We start from the raw sequence: 13310 nt of genomic DNA, 5'->3' as shown, positions 1-13310 counted from the left end.
CTGAGAGGCTGGTCCCAATTCTCCCACCCATGGGGGTCCGTCACTGAAGCCAGGAGTGAGAGGGACCATTTAAATTGTGCCTCGGTTTCCTCCTCTGTAAAAAGAGAGGAACAGCACTATTCCTATGGTGGTTGTGAGGATCACACTAGATACCCGGAAAGCCCTTTTTGGCCCACTTAAAGCTGCTAAACATCTGGGTCCCAGAAGCCTTGTGAGGCGCTCAATAAATGCTCTAGAATAACTAAGAAAGCTCTCCCCTGCACTAAGCGGTTGGGGCAGCCTATATATCTGGCCCATGGTCAATGGTGTATTTGGGGTGGGGATGACCACAGCCCGGATTCATGGGGCGATTTAGGGGCCACAAAGTGCTTCGCTTTCTATTGTCTCATTTGACACCCCCTCCCCCATAAGCCTAGGAGCTCCCGCTTCTTACAAAAGAGAGCATTCAGTCTGGGGAGGGTTTAGTGACTTGATCCCAGCCACAGAGGATGAAAATGTCTGAAATTGGGGCCACTAGGGGGCGCAGTGGACAGAGCACCAGCCCTGAAGTCAGGAGGACCTGAGTTCAAATTTGACCTCAGACACAACATTCCTGACTGTGTGACCCTGAGCAAGTCACTTAACCCCAATTGCCTGGCCGGGGGGGGGGGGGGGGGGGGGGGGGGGTGGGTGTCTGAAGAACTTGCTCCTATCAGAACTAGGGCGTGCGGACATTTTCTTCCGTGCAAGAGTCACTCCAGCGGTGAGCCCCCCCCTTGTCCCCCCTCAGGGTACTGTATTCCTTTTTATATATTCATTGGAATTCTGCGCTCTCCCATTGTTCTCCTCCGTGCCCACAGTCTAACCCGGGGGGGAGGGGCGTCTTGGGGGGGGGGTGTTTTTCTGGCACCGAACGGTCACCTCAGGATGTCTGTGGCCCCGAACTCCTGCTGCCTCCTGAAGGACTGGGACCCGGCAGGGTGTGGCTTAGGTACCAGGGAGGGAGCCCGGAATTAAGAGGTTTCCTTCCCCAAGAGCAGAAGCTGTTCTGACGTGCCCTGCCTTCGCCCACAGCCCAAACAACAACAGGGACCAGCCCTCCTTCCTTACCCCTTCCCCTCCCCCATCTCCTCTCTCGGAGGAAAAGAACAAAGTGTCTACCAGATACTCGCCGGAGAACTCAATTTCGGGGCGGTTTTTTCATGGAAATTAAACGTCCCTTTGCCGAAGGAGGGGGGGGAGCAGTTGCAGACCCCCCCCCTCCCCAGGCTTTTGTGACAAGGGCCCCCTGTCAGCGGCGTCCTCGGCTGGAGAGGCAGCCAGGCGGGCACACAAAGGGAGCGGGGGAAGATGTCGGGCTCCGCTAAAGGGGCTTCTGGCGTTTACCGAGGCTCCGCCCCTCCTCCTCCCCAGCCCCCACACCGCGAACACGCGGGACCCCCAGAACGGGCGGCCGGGAAGCGGGGCCGAAGCAGCCCCGAGGCCCGCTTTCAGGGTCCGCCGAGGAGGCGGCGGCTGGGGGGCGCGGTCCGGGCTCTGGCCACGCCCCTTCCCACCCGGGAGGCTGGGTTCGGGGGGGATAACCCCAAAAAAGAGAAGTGGGGGCAGAGAGCTGCCCAGTCGGCTTCTTGCTTAACGGGCGAGTTCCAGTAAGTGGCTCCCGAGCTGGGGCTGCGCCGGGCGCCTCCCCCTCGGGCCGCCTCCGCCCCTGAGCCTCGGGTGGGCGGGCTCGGGGCTCCGGCAGAGTCGAGTTACACAGCCCGCGGGTCCGGGCGTCCGTCGGCCGCCGGCACCAGCTGCAGCCGCCGCAGCAGCCCCCGGCCGCCGCCCGCCGCCGCCGCCGCCTCCTCCCCGCGCTCGGCCGGAGCCCGGCAGCTGGCAGGCTCGCCCGGCCGGGCACGGTCCGCGGGGGCTAGCGCTGGGCGCACGCCGGGCACCGTGGAGGTGACACCCAACTTGGCCTTGGCGTTTCGCGCGCGCCCCGAGCCCGCTGTGAGCCCCGAGGCGGCCGCGGCGCCCCCGGCCGCCACCATGGTGGCCAAGGACTATCCCTTCTACCTCTCGGTCAAGAGGGCGAACTGTGCCCTGGAAGTGCAGAGTGCCAGCTGCCCGGCCAAGGACACCGAGGTATGGCGCCCAGCCCGGCGTCGCCCGGCTGCCCGGCCCCGCCGCGCCTCTCCCCCGTTCTTCCCCTGCCTGCTTGCCCCCCCCCCCCCCGCAGCCTGCTTTCCTCCTTCCCCTTCCCCCCCTCCCCTGCCTCCCACACTCACGGAGAGGACCCCCCCCCATAGTGTGGAAGTCCTCCTAAAGGCACCTTATGTAAATCCTTAGGCTCGATCTCTGCCTCTCTGTCTCTCTCGTCTCTCTCCCCTCCTCTCTCTCTCTCCCCACACACACACTGCACACAGAGCCCTTTTCCGTGGCCCGCGGCTCCCGTGCGTCCGTGCCCGCCGCCGGTGCCTCTGTCCGGCCGGCCGGAGGGGCCCCGGGAGGGCCCCTCTCTCCTTGCATTACCAGCCAGCTGTGCATGGGGGAGGGGGGGGTTGCCCAGCTCGTCCCATCTGGACTTCCTCGGGTTGGGGTTTCGGGAGGAAGGAAGGGGGGTGTTGGCAGAGCTTCCTGGGGGTCCTGTTCGCAAACTGGGGGGGCTGGGCCTCTCCCCCTCCCCCGCCCCTCCCGCTGGCAGGTGCAGTTCATTCCGCGGACCTGCGCTGGCTCGGGAAGGCTCCGGCTCGGGAGGTCCCGGCCAGGAGGAGCGAGGCCGGCGGACGGGGAGGGGGCGGGGAGGGCGGGCTGCGCGCTGGCGCTGGCGCTGGCCAGCGGCTCACTTAGGGGGTGGTGAGAAATGTGGCCATGGAGCGAATGCTTATCTCGTCCAGATAAAGGCCGCCCGAGGCCCTGGAGCTTCCCGAGCGTCTGGTGGGGTGGGGGGTCTGCCCTCTGCTCCCTGTTCCTGGGAAAGCCCCGAGGGGGGAGGGGGCTCCGCGTCTCCCGCCCGCTTGCGGCAGACAGACCAGGGCATTCATTCTTTGCGCGAGCTGGGCCGGGGATCGTTGCCGATGTACAGCGTGGGGGGATGAGGGGGGGCCTCCGTGGTATGGCCGGGCATTTCCTGCTCTTTAGATCAGTGGTCAGCGCGCATCCCGGAAGCCGGCCGCCACAGACACTCACTCAGGGCTCCCAGCGTTTCCTGAGCCCCTGCTTTGTGTCCATTTCTGGGCTAGCCTGGGCACCTGCGGCTCCTGAGACAAGTGGCCAGGAGCTTGGGGGGGACAGGACGTGATCCTTCCCCCAGCTTGTCCCGGTCCCCGGCCCTCGCGAGGGGAAGGGCTCGGCGGAGGCTGCTAAATTATGTATATTCCTCAGGGCCCCATCAAAGATTCATCAGCAGCCTGCAGTCCCCGGCCGGGACTCTCCCGCAGCCCGGCTCTCCCCTCTTTTAACCAGTTCTGTGTTAACCTAAGAAGAAACTTTCTCCCCACCCCCCGCACCCCCCCCCCCTTTTTTTTTGGCTACTTTATATATAGATTTTTCCTTTTAAAAATGCTGCTTTAAATCCTGCTAGAGCTCCGAGACGCCCGGGCTCCCTGCTTGGAGTAGCCCTAATGAACTTTAACGAGGAAGGAGGGGGGGAGGCTTCTCATTGAACGCGCTAAACTCACCCTAAGAAGGGGGCCCTCCCTTAAAGGGGTGTTTCAGGCTTTGCTCCCCTTCGTTATTTCTTCCCCGAAGGTTCCGAGGAAGGAGCGCCTTCATTGTTAAGAAGGAAAACAGCTCTAGGTGGGCAAAGGAAATGGGAGAAAATAAGGTCTCTGAGCCCTGAATGGGCAGGAGGACCAGAAGCCTCCTTGATGTGAGGGATTCGCAGGTGAGGAAATAGCCTGGAGAACTGGAAATGGTGCCGGCCCCAAGAAGGGTCTTTGTTGCCTCTGAATCTTGCAATCGCTGAATCTGGTTTCAGGAAAATCCTTCTTGAAACAACGGTGACATGTCCGCCTTGGTTTCCCCATCTATAAAATGGAACCGGCAACAGCATCCGCCTCCCAGGATTGTTTTGAGTAAAAAATGAGATAATAATTGTTAAGTAATTTGCAAACCTTTAAAAAAAATCATATGAATATTAATTGCTAATAATAATAACTGAGTTCCCCCTTGCTCCCAGTACCCAGAATAGAACGTTCCCCCATTTTTATGTTATTTGGCAGAAGATTTGGCAAGGATTTCTTAATCAGACTGGGGACTGTCATTCCTCTCAAACCCAGTGTTAGAAATCGGACGCCTGCCCTTGGCCTCCCTGCCTTTGTGCTCTGACAGAGGAGAGTCATTAGGCAGAGACGGAAACGTTTTGTAACTGTGAGTCTGGCCGAGCGCTACAGAGTATCCCAGAAAGGCTCGATTTGGCTACAGATTTGGGGGACATCCTGGGTAAGGAAGTCAGGCTCACTTCCTACCGACCAGGTATGGCAATGCCGCCTTCTGCCACCAGGTGTCCTCCATCTAGAAAAAGAATTCAAAAGAAATTCATTTGAAAATCTGGCATCATTAGTGGAACAGTCTCTCAAAAGGATCTCCTCTTTCACCTAATCAAAAAAAAAAAAAAAAAAACCTAATTTTTATATAAATATATAATATATATTTAAATACAAATATATATATAAATATTAAATAAATGAATAAATTTCCAGATTTCTGGTCAAAAAGGGATAATTTTAAAACAAAATGAAGCTTTGGGCATGCAAGGAAATATTTGTTTCTTGTTTTTAGTTTCTCATAATTTTTCTCACTGAAATGATCATTAACATGGAGGAAAGTAGTTCTTCTGGGGAAGAAAATAGGCCATTTCCCTGATTTCTGCTCGGGAATTCTGCTCACTCAGCTTGATGGTTTGAAGCCCTTGATGACAGTTCGCCATCCTCTTTCTTTGAGCCTCATTTCTGAGCTTTCTTTCCTTCTAGAGCCCAGACAGAGGTCAAAGAGGGATCTCTGCTTTCATTCTTGGTGTTTTAGCCAAAGCCAGAGCTATTGTGTTGGGTAGAGGCGAGGGGGACTGGGAGAAATCTTGACTTTGTTTGTTACTGACGGCCACACGGTAGATGTCCAGTCCTTTGGGGGAAAAGTATTTGCATCAAAATGTGTGATCCTAGAAATTGATACTCAGTTTTGGGGGAGTTTTTGAGCTGTCTTTTTATTGGATCAATGTGGATGTGTCATTTTTATATTTAATGATTTCCAGGAGAAAATAAATTAATGTTTTAATCAGTTAAAGTCTAGCTATGTTATTAGTAGGGGGAAGAGGGGGAGATCCCTCTGATAATAATATTTTCTTATAAAATGGTGATGAGTTAGACTGGGGATCTGCCATTTTCTCAGAAAGAAAACTGGGTAATAAGAAGCTGTGGGTGCAAATATTAGGCCTGTATTTATTACCTGGGATGACTTCAGTTAAATGAATTGCTTCATGTCTTCGGACCTCATTTTCTTCTCTATAAAAAAAGAGGGAGGTCCCTGTCAGTTCTCAGTCTATGTCCCCATGGGCCTTTTTGCTGGTTGGTGAATATCTAGATGAAGAGGCAGTGTTCAGAGAGGATCAATCATCAGGATGAGTCTTGCTATTTTTTTTTTAAACAGAATTGCCGCTCTCGTATATAGATTAAGGAGGATACAAGATTTCCAGGCTACATTCAATATAGTACCTCATACTGATTTAGAGGCTAGTTTGGGGAGATGTGGCTCCATCATCCTACAGTGGAATAGATTCAGAACTGAATCAGCCAGTGGATGGCCAGACTTTAAGAAAAGGCAATAAGGGATTGATTTCACCTCCAAAAGAAGTCTTCAGTAGAGGTCCACAGGGATCTGTGCTTGGCTCTGTGCCACTTACCTCTTATATTGATGATCAGGATTATAAATGGCATGGCTTGTTGACTTACTGATGATACAAAATTGGGACATACCTATTATTGTTTTTAAAAAAAGATTTTGGCAAGCTAGCTAACTTTTGGGCTAACTTCCGATAAAATGAAATTGAACAAGGAGTAGATGAAAGTTTGGGTCCCAAAGATCAATTTCATAATTGTAATATGAGGGAGACCTTAGTCTGTCTGAAAAAGATCTGAGTGTCTTAGTGGATTGCAAGATCCATATGAATCACCAGAATGAGCCAGAAAATCTGATAGAATCTTGGACTGTAGGAAGCACAGGCTAGTGAAGGTCTGAGTCCCACTATAATCTGCCCTCATCGGACCATACCTGGAATATCCCGTTCCATTGTGGGCACTACAGTTTAGGAAAGATATTGATTAATTGGGGAATGTCCAAAAGAGGGAAGCCAAATGCTGAAGGGCCTTGATTGATTCAATCAATCAGTATTTATTTAATTATTTACTAATCAATATGTATTGCCTAGCAGATTTCAGAAAAATTGCTGTGGATGCCAATGTAAAAGTCAGACGTTTTCTGACCTTAAGGAGCTTGCATTCTACAGGCCTAAAGCTAGAAGGGGCTTGAGAGACCAGGCTTCCAAGCCCCTTCCGTTTCAGATGAAGAACCCGATTCCCAGAGAGAGGAAGGCTATCAGGGAGGGAAGGGAGAATGCATCGCTACCTTGGGGAAACACTTTTAAGACATGGTGTGAAGCCTTTGCAAGAACACAGATACAGGAATCAGAATGTCCCCAGTGGGAAAAGAGCAGATTTGTGCCATGGGAGGAACAGATGAATTGTTTGTGGGCGTTTAGACGAGAGAAGAGGACTAGGGCCAGATGATGGCTGTCTTCGAGTATTTGAAAGGGGGCCATGTAGGAAAGGGATTGAGCTAATCAAGAGCTGGGTATAAATGTGACATCAGGACAAACATCGCGGCCTGTTAGACATAAGGCAGGGAGCACAACGTGCACCAGGTGCTGGTGCAGTGGGCAGCCGTGGGAGATGGGGATCCTCCCTCCAGCTAAAGTCAGAGTGAGGGTGCTCTCTGAGGCATTTAGGGTTCCATTGCTGCGGCAGTCCCTCCCAACTCAACCCCCTGCTATGCTCTGGAAGCCCTTGTGGCGCAGCCAGTAAGCCTAAAATAAGGTTTAAGAGCTCGGGGTGTTCTGCTTCCCTTACACAGTGGCGTTTTCAGAAGGAGGGGAGCCTGTCACAACATAGAACGTCAGCTTGATGGCTCTTAGGGAGCCTCGGAGCCATGGCCCCTTTTTACAGCTGAGGAGACCGAAGCACAGTGTCAGAGGACGCGACCAGAGGTCACAGATAATTCTAATAACTCTCCGCCCAGAAATCACTTTGTGCATTTTGCATTTAGACTCGCCAAGGACAGAGATTGTTCCATGCTTGCCTTTGTCTGCCTGGAGCCTAGCAGTGCCTGGCAGATGCATAAACACCAAATATACATCGGATCGCCTCTTCCGCGGCTCTCTCTAACCTCAGAAATTGCATGAGTGACTCAAAGGAAGAAGAGAAAACAATGTAAGGAGGAATGTCAACAGGCCGTAAAATATTATCACACGGTGGTTCAATAATTAGCGCTGTAAAACTTCACATTTTAGAAACTTATTTCACTTTATCTCTGTACCTTTGACAATCTGCCAAAAGCATTTGTTGAGCACCTGCTGCGTGCTTGTGGGTACCGTGCTAGGCTCGCCAAGAGCTCGAAGGAAGACTTTTCTGTGTCTGAGCTAAGGGTTCTGGGTCGGTCACATATGCTTTGTTCCCTTTGGACCCGTCCTCCCAGAAAGTCTCCCAGGGGGTGACCATTTTCAATTTTTAGACGCTTCTGTCGTGTCCAGTTGATAGTCCCTGTTTATCCAAACTGTGCGGCAGGATTTCTGAGTTCCTTTGCCTTTGGATTCCTAAGGTAAACTTTGGTCGTTATGTGGAGTCGAAGGGTCCATACCGGCCGAGGCCTTAGTTGGGGAAAGTCAGATGGAAGGAGATGTGTTCTCTGGGGATTTGGGTGTTAGCCAAGGGCTCCCAGTGACTTCTGTCTATCACTTCTTCCAAACTCTGGAGTTGGGCCTTTTGCAGACTCCAGCATGGTGAGCTGCCCATGGCTGTTCTTCCAAGTGAAATAGTCACTTCCAGTCTCAAAAGACCTCCCATCTGCTTGATATTTCTGCAATCTGTATCTCTTCTCAAAGGATTATTTGCCTGCAAAACTTGGAACCGTGCCATTGTTTTTATAACAACTGAATGAAAATAAATTGTTGGTCAGGTCCTGCTTTTAACAAGCTCTGGACTCACTAATGGCCATTAGTGGTGTGTGTGTGTGTGTGTGTGTGTGTGTGTGTGTGTACATGTGTTTGTCTCAGAGTCTAACCTGAGCTGGAAAATTTCATGAAATCGTCTCCATGTGTATGGAATTTGTCACAGGTGGCAGGATTTGTGTTGTCACAAGCTCTGGGTTATTAACTTTAAAAGGCTGACAGTGAAGATGATCTCTTTGTCCTTTTGGACCGCTGGAAGAGAAGGCTTCTTTCAAGACCTGGAAACAATCAGGGAGGTGGACCTGGAATTAGGATTATTGTGTTCATCTGCAAATAGGTTGCACCAGATAGAACAATCAATGAAGGAACATTTATTAAGCTCTTGCTGTGAGCCAGGCTCTGTGCTAAGCACAAATACAGGCAAAAAAGGAAATGGATTCCAGGATCTGGGGGTTTTGATGACTTCCATAAGGGTACAAGGCTCTCCCGGAGGAACGGGCCCAATGTGGACTCTGTGGCTGAGCCCTTTCAGTGTTGGTCCTGATGAGGGACTCTTCTACCTAAAAGAATCAATAGATGCTTCAAGTGATGGATAAAAAGGATGTCAAACCATATTTCAGTGGCCTGAGCGCTCTGAGTGCTGGCAGGAAAGGGTAGAGAGGTTAGCTGATGGTGGCCCATTAGGTCAGCCCACTCTCCATGTAAAAGGCCACTATGTTATGGCTTCCTACAGTTAGGATAAAATTTGAGCCAGATGGAACAAAAATGAAAAAAAAAAAAAAAAAAAAGAAAGAAAGAAAGAAAGAAATCCCTGAAAAGATCTCCCGGTAGCTCAAGGACTTTCAAAGTTGTGACAGCTGATTTCCCCACCTGAGCATGTTGTGACAGAAACCAGCCTGTGCTGTTTTGAAAAAGAAGGGAGGAATATGGGATTTCAGGAGATGGGGGAGATAGGGAGGGAAGGAAAGGTCGAGCTAGAGAGAGCTGAAAAAAAGGAAGGAGAAAGAATTCCTGTTCAATAAAATGAAAATGTGAAAGAACCCAACCTCAGCCATTCCACTCGGCCCTGAAATGTGTGACATGCCCGAGAGCTGAGGCTTTCCCCAGGGTCTTTCCTAGGAATCTCGGGATGGATTTCAAATATTGGGACTTTTAAAGAAAAAGGAAAGTGGCTGGGAGCTGATTCACAAAAAGTGCTGCTTGTGTCCAACGTTCTGGAGTTAGATTTACCCTCAAACAGGGCATTGGTTAAAAAAAACGCGGATGGACTTTTCCCCCTTAATCTTCAAGCAGGATATTCCCTCTGAAGTCACTAGTAGCCCCTTTCCCCACCATGCCACTCCTCCCTGGCATCTCAGGAAAACCTGGAAGACAAAATCGGTTTCATTTCAGGTTAGATGTGGTAAAAAGAGCAGCCAAGCTCACCAAGCTGGAAAGTCCACATTTGCCAAGTGGACTTGATAAGCTCCACTTTCTGATAAGAAAAAATTTTGATAGAAAAGTAAACATGAATCGCCCTACCTGCGGTCATATATATGTCTATGTATTTATATATTTTTATATATTTATATATATATGTATGCATGTATGTATACATGTGTGTATATATATGTATGATTGTATACATGTGTGTATATATATATATGTATTTTTATATGTATATCTGTGATTTTTAAGATTTGATCCTGTTGCTTTGTCTGGAAAGGGCAGAGTGGATATATGTGTGAGTGTGTGTGTGTATGTGTGTATATATACACACACATATATACATATAAAATACAGTAAGCATAGGAATAGTATTTAAATATATATTGAATATATTCTGTTTTATTAAATAAACACATACTCTCTCACTCACACACACACTCACACACGGGTGGTCAGGCCCAGCCATGTGAGGCCGGGTGTTCCATTAACAGAGAGGTTTTCAGAAGGGAGAGGTTGGGAGTTCCAGGCCAGGGAGCCGGAGGCTGCAGCCCCGCCCCGATAACCATCTCCCCAAGCTCTTGCCTCCCAGATAGACTGGGGACAAATAGATAAAAACTGAATTTGGTGCCTGTGGGATCTCTCATTCTTTCCCCAGCAAAGGCTGCTCTTTGCAGACTCCCTTTGGCTAAATATGTGAGAAAGCTGGTTCTGCCTGGTGAGAATCCACTGAGAGAGAACAAACACTCCCTCCCGAACCCGCTGCCTGGCAGCTTTTCAGCCATCGGTGCTCGGTGGGTCCTAATCTACCAGCCGTTAAAAAGCCTCGCGCTTTCCCCTTAAGTGAAGGCCCGTGGGATTCTGCCCGTGAAGGTGGATGCAGCCAAAAGCTGAGTAATGCCAGACTGGCCAGAGTGAGGCATTGGTGGGAGGAACCAGACTTAACTAGGAGGTGGCAGTCAGAGCTCTGCTCTAGGGCGCTGATATTTAGAGGATACCGGCAGCATGCTGAGATCGAAATAATTGATTTTAGAAGAATTAAGAAAAACAGGGAGCCCCACCCCACAGCCCTGACTGTTCAACCGAAGTTGTCGTGCCCTCGCAGGCAAAATCACTTGTTACAGCTCAGGTTGTAACTTGAGGAAATCTGGAGGAAGGCCCCCCCCCCATCATTTCACATGGACCCAGGAGTTGGACCGATGGGAGTTCTTGATGAGAATTCAGGAAGACCTGAAATCTGAGCTTTTAATGTTTGGGTAACTGCATTTCAGTCAAATTGGCTTCCTTTGTAATCAGAGGATTTTCTTTTGTGTATTGGGAGTTGAAGGTCCAGGTGGGTTGTGAATAAATCATTGTGAGGATGTTGAGATCCCAAATGCAGCAGAATGCTGAAGAAAAACCCCATTTCCTGTCAGACGGGGCTGTGTGGTCTGCCGAGCTCCCCAGTCTGCAGCCAGAACGAGCCCCCAGTGCAAGCCGGCCCTTGTCTGACTCAGCACCAAGAGGATGCTGGGACTTTTACTTTATTTAGAAGAGTTTATCCCGATGCTCTGTCTGGAAGGGGCAGAATGGAGGAAAGAATCGGCTCGGGGGCAGTTGCAGCCAGACGAGATTGGGAGGCAGGTGTGACCCCAAAGCTGCCCTTCCCCTCCTGGCCCCGTTTCCTTTTCTATAAGAAGAGGTTAGGGGAGATGACCTTCCAAAGCCTTCCCTGCCCTGAATCGGCTCTCGATCTGGTGCAGTCCAGCCGGAGGCCCCATCCAGGCTGTGTTTCGAAAGCCCGGCCACCTGTGGCGATCCGTCCCCTGTGGCTAGGCAGGACCTGGGATCGGTCAGGCTGCGTGTCATCGTTCGCTCGCCCCCTTCATAGCCCCGTGTGGGGTTTTCTTGGGAAAGTTACTGGACTGGTTCAGAGGGCTGCGGTCAGCAGGTCTCCTCTGGGCTGAAGGGTCTTAGACCTTACCCAGAGTTCCCCCTTGGCGGCCTACTAGATCTGGACAGCGCACTGCCTCTCGGTGTATACCTGGTGGGCCCAGGGAATGGGTCTCTAATATAAACTGAGGGCAGGTAAGGGAAAGGTCAACCAGTGAGCATTTATTAAGCACTTACTGTGTACTAGGTACTCTGTGAAGTCCCAGCACACAAAGACCAAAAGTGCCCCTGCTCTCAGGGAGCTTCTATTCTGAGATGGCAAAGTTACAAAAAGTTCATTAGGAACCCGAAGAGCTAGAAGTGTCTAGGAGGTTAAAGTTCACTCAGTGTTTGGTTTCTGAGTCCAAATGTCAGGTCCGCTTCTCGGTTTTGTGTCTGTAAGCAGAACTGGGTGGGGAAATGTCCCTGGAGTGAGCTGGCACCCAGGTCAGTGCTCCTATTCCATGTCATGGTTCAGTGACCACTCGGATCTGCCTCTATCTCGGCTTTGGCCTCCTAGGGCACGAGGGCTTAGCCAAGGGTCCACAGACCCCCCCAAAAAAAAAGAGGTGTCTGGGGGGAGAATTCAGGGAGTCTGTGAACTGGAACTTTTAATCTTTTGGTAACTGTATTTCAATGGGCTTCCTTTGTAATCAGCAGATTTTCTTTTAGGCTTTTTCAGTCTTCTGAGAAGGGCTGGGTCTCTTCTGCCAAAAAGGAGGCCCGGGGCATCAAAAAAGGTGAAGGGCCCCCTGCTTTAGAGAGATTGTGTGTGTGTGCACGCCCACACGTGTGTCTCACACCAAAACCAGTACTCGGGATAGGAAATGGAGCTAGAGCCAGCTTCTAAGCGATTTCACAGGCGTCTGGAAGTAAATCATTCTCCTTCCCTCCTTCCTTTGCAGCCTGTGGCTGCCTCAGCCCCTGAGCCACAGAGGACAAAAGGAACAAGTTTTTCAGGTTAAAAACCAGCCTTTTTGTGGCCCCCACTGGCTGCCGGGGACATCCGAGACCACTGATTTTAAAACTGATTTAGTACTCGGCCTCTGTGTCAGGCCCGCCGCCCGACTCCTGGGACCCTGAGTTCAGGGAGGACCCCGACATAGGGGGAAGAGGGGCACCTCCCAGGGCTGTCCCCGGCCAGGAAGCACGCTCCCACCCTTGGGAGTCAGACCCTTCATTGCCCAGTTGTGCTTTGTAACTGAAATCGGTCCAGCCACGCCTGCGCCAGTCCCAGTGTGGAACCACTTTCTCCCTTTACTGCCTCGTGGGATTTTTATTTTTCCAAACTCCCCGGCTTTCTGAATTTTAATAGGCTGCAGATAATGACAACCCTGGCTGTATATTAATTGCCACGGGTTAGAAATAACCCACATAATCACCACGTTCGGGATTGCAGATATTCTGTGCCTCGTTGCCAGCTGGGAATCGGCTCGGCCCCATTGACAAGTCAATTCACAACATCCCTTGTCGCCTGGCACTCTGAACTTTGTGCCACTCACGGGGGGCTGTGGAGTTCGGCCAAAAGAGCCTGGTTTGGGCTTCTTTCTCCCTCCCCCAGTCTTAAGAACGAACATTTGGGGTACATTCTTGGGCGGATAAGTGCATGGGGCAAGGAGAGGCCGAAGGAGTTGGTTGCAGCTCATCTGCCTCGTGGCAGCCTTCCCAATGATGCGGCCCTTCTCCCCCGCCCCATTTCTATAATATAAATGATATTTATATTAATAACATAATAATAATACATTTTTAAAATTTATTTTCCAATTTTCCACTGAGTGCCTTGTTCAGGTGGTGG

At 50.9% G+C, this 13310-nt stretch overlaps 1 protein-coding gene across 3 annotated transcripts in view; it reads left to right on the top strand.

Annotated features, from left to right (window-relative positions):
- ARHGEF3 (Rho guanine nucleotide exchange factor 3) overlaps positions 1 to 13310 on the top strand; it is a 240683-nt gene that overhangs the window by 184103 nt on the left and 43270 nt on the right. Inside the window, exon 1 of one of the 3 annotated variants that reach the window (XM_031952280.1) lies at positions 1238 to 2106. The exons of the other annotated variants lie outside the window; for them this stretch is intronic. Coding sequence (XP_031808140.1) covers positions 2011 to 2106 — 96 coding nt within the window. The 5' untranslated portion in view covers positions 1238 to 2010. Of the gene's footprint in view, positions 1 to 1237; positions 2107 to 13310 lie in introns of those variants that run through there. 3 annotated transcript variants of the gene reach the window in all.

The sequence above is a fragment of the Sarcophilus harrisii genome, chromosome 1 (genome assembly GCF_902635505.1).
Source record: "Sarcophilus harrisii chromosome 1, mSarHar1.11, whole genome shotgun sequence".
Classification (NCBI taxonomy): domain Eukaryota; kingdom Metazoa; phylum Chordata; class Mammalia; order Dasyuromorphia; family Dasyuridae; genus Sarcophilus; species Sarcophilus harrisii.
This window is presented reverse-complemented; position numbering and strand designations above follow the sequence as displayed.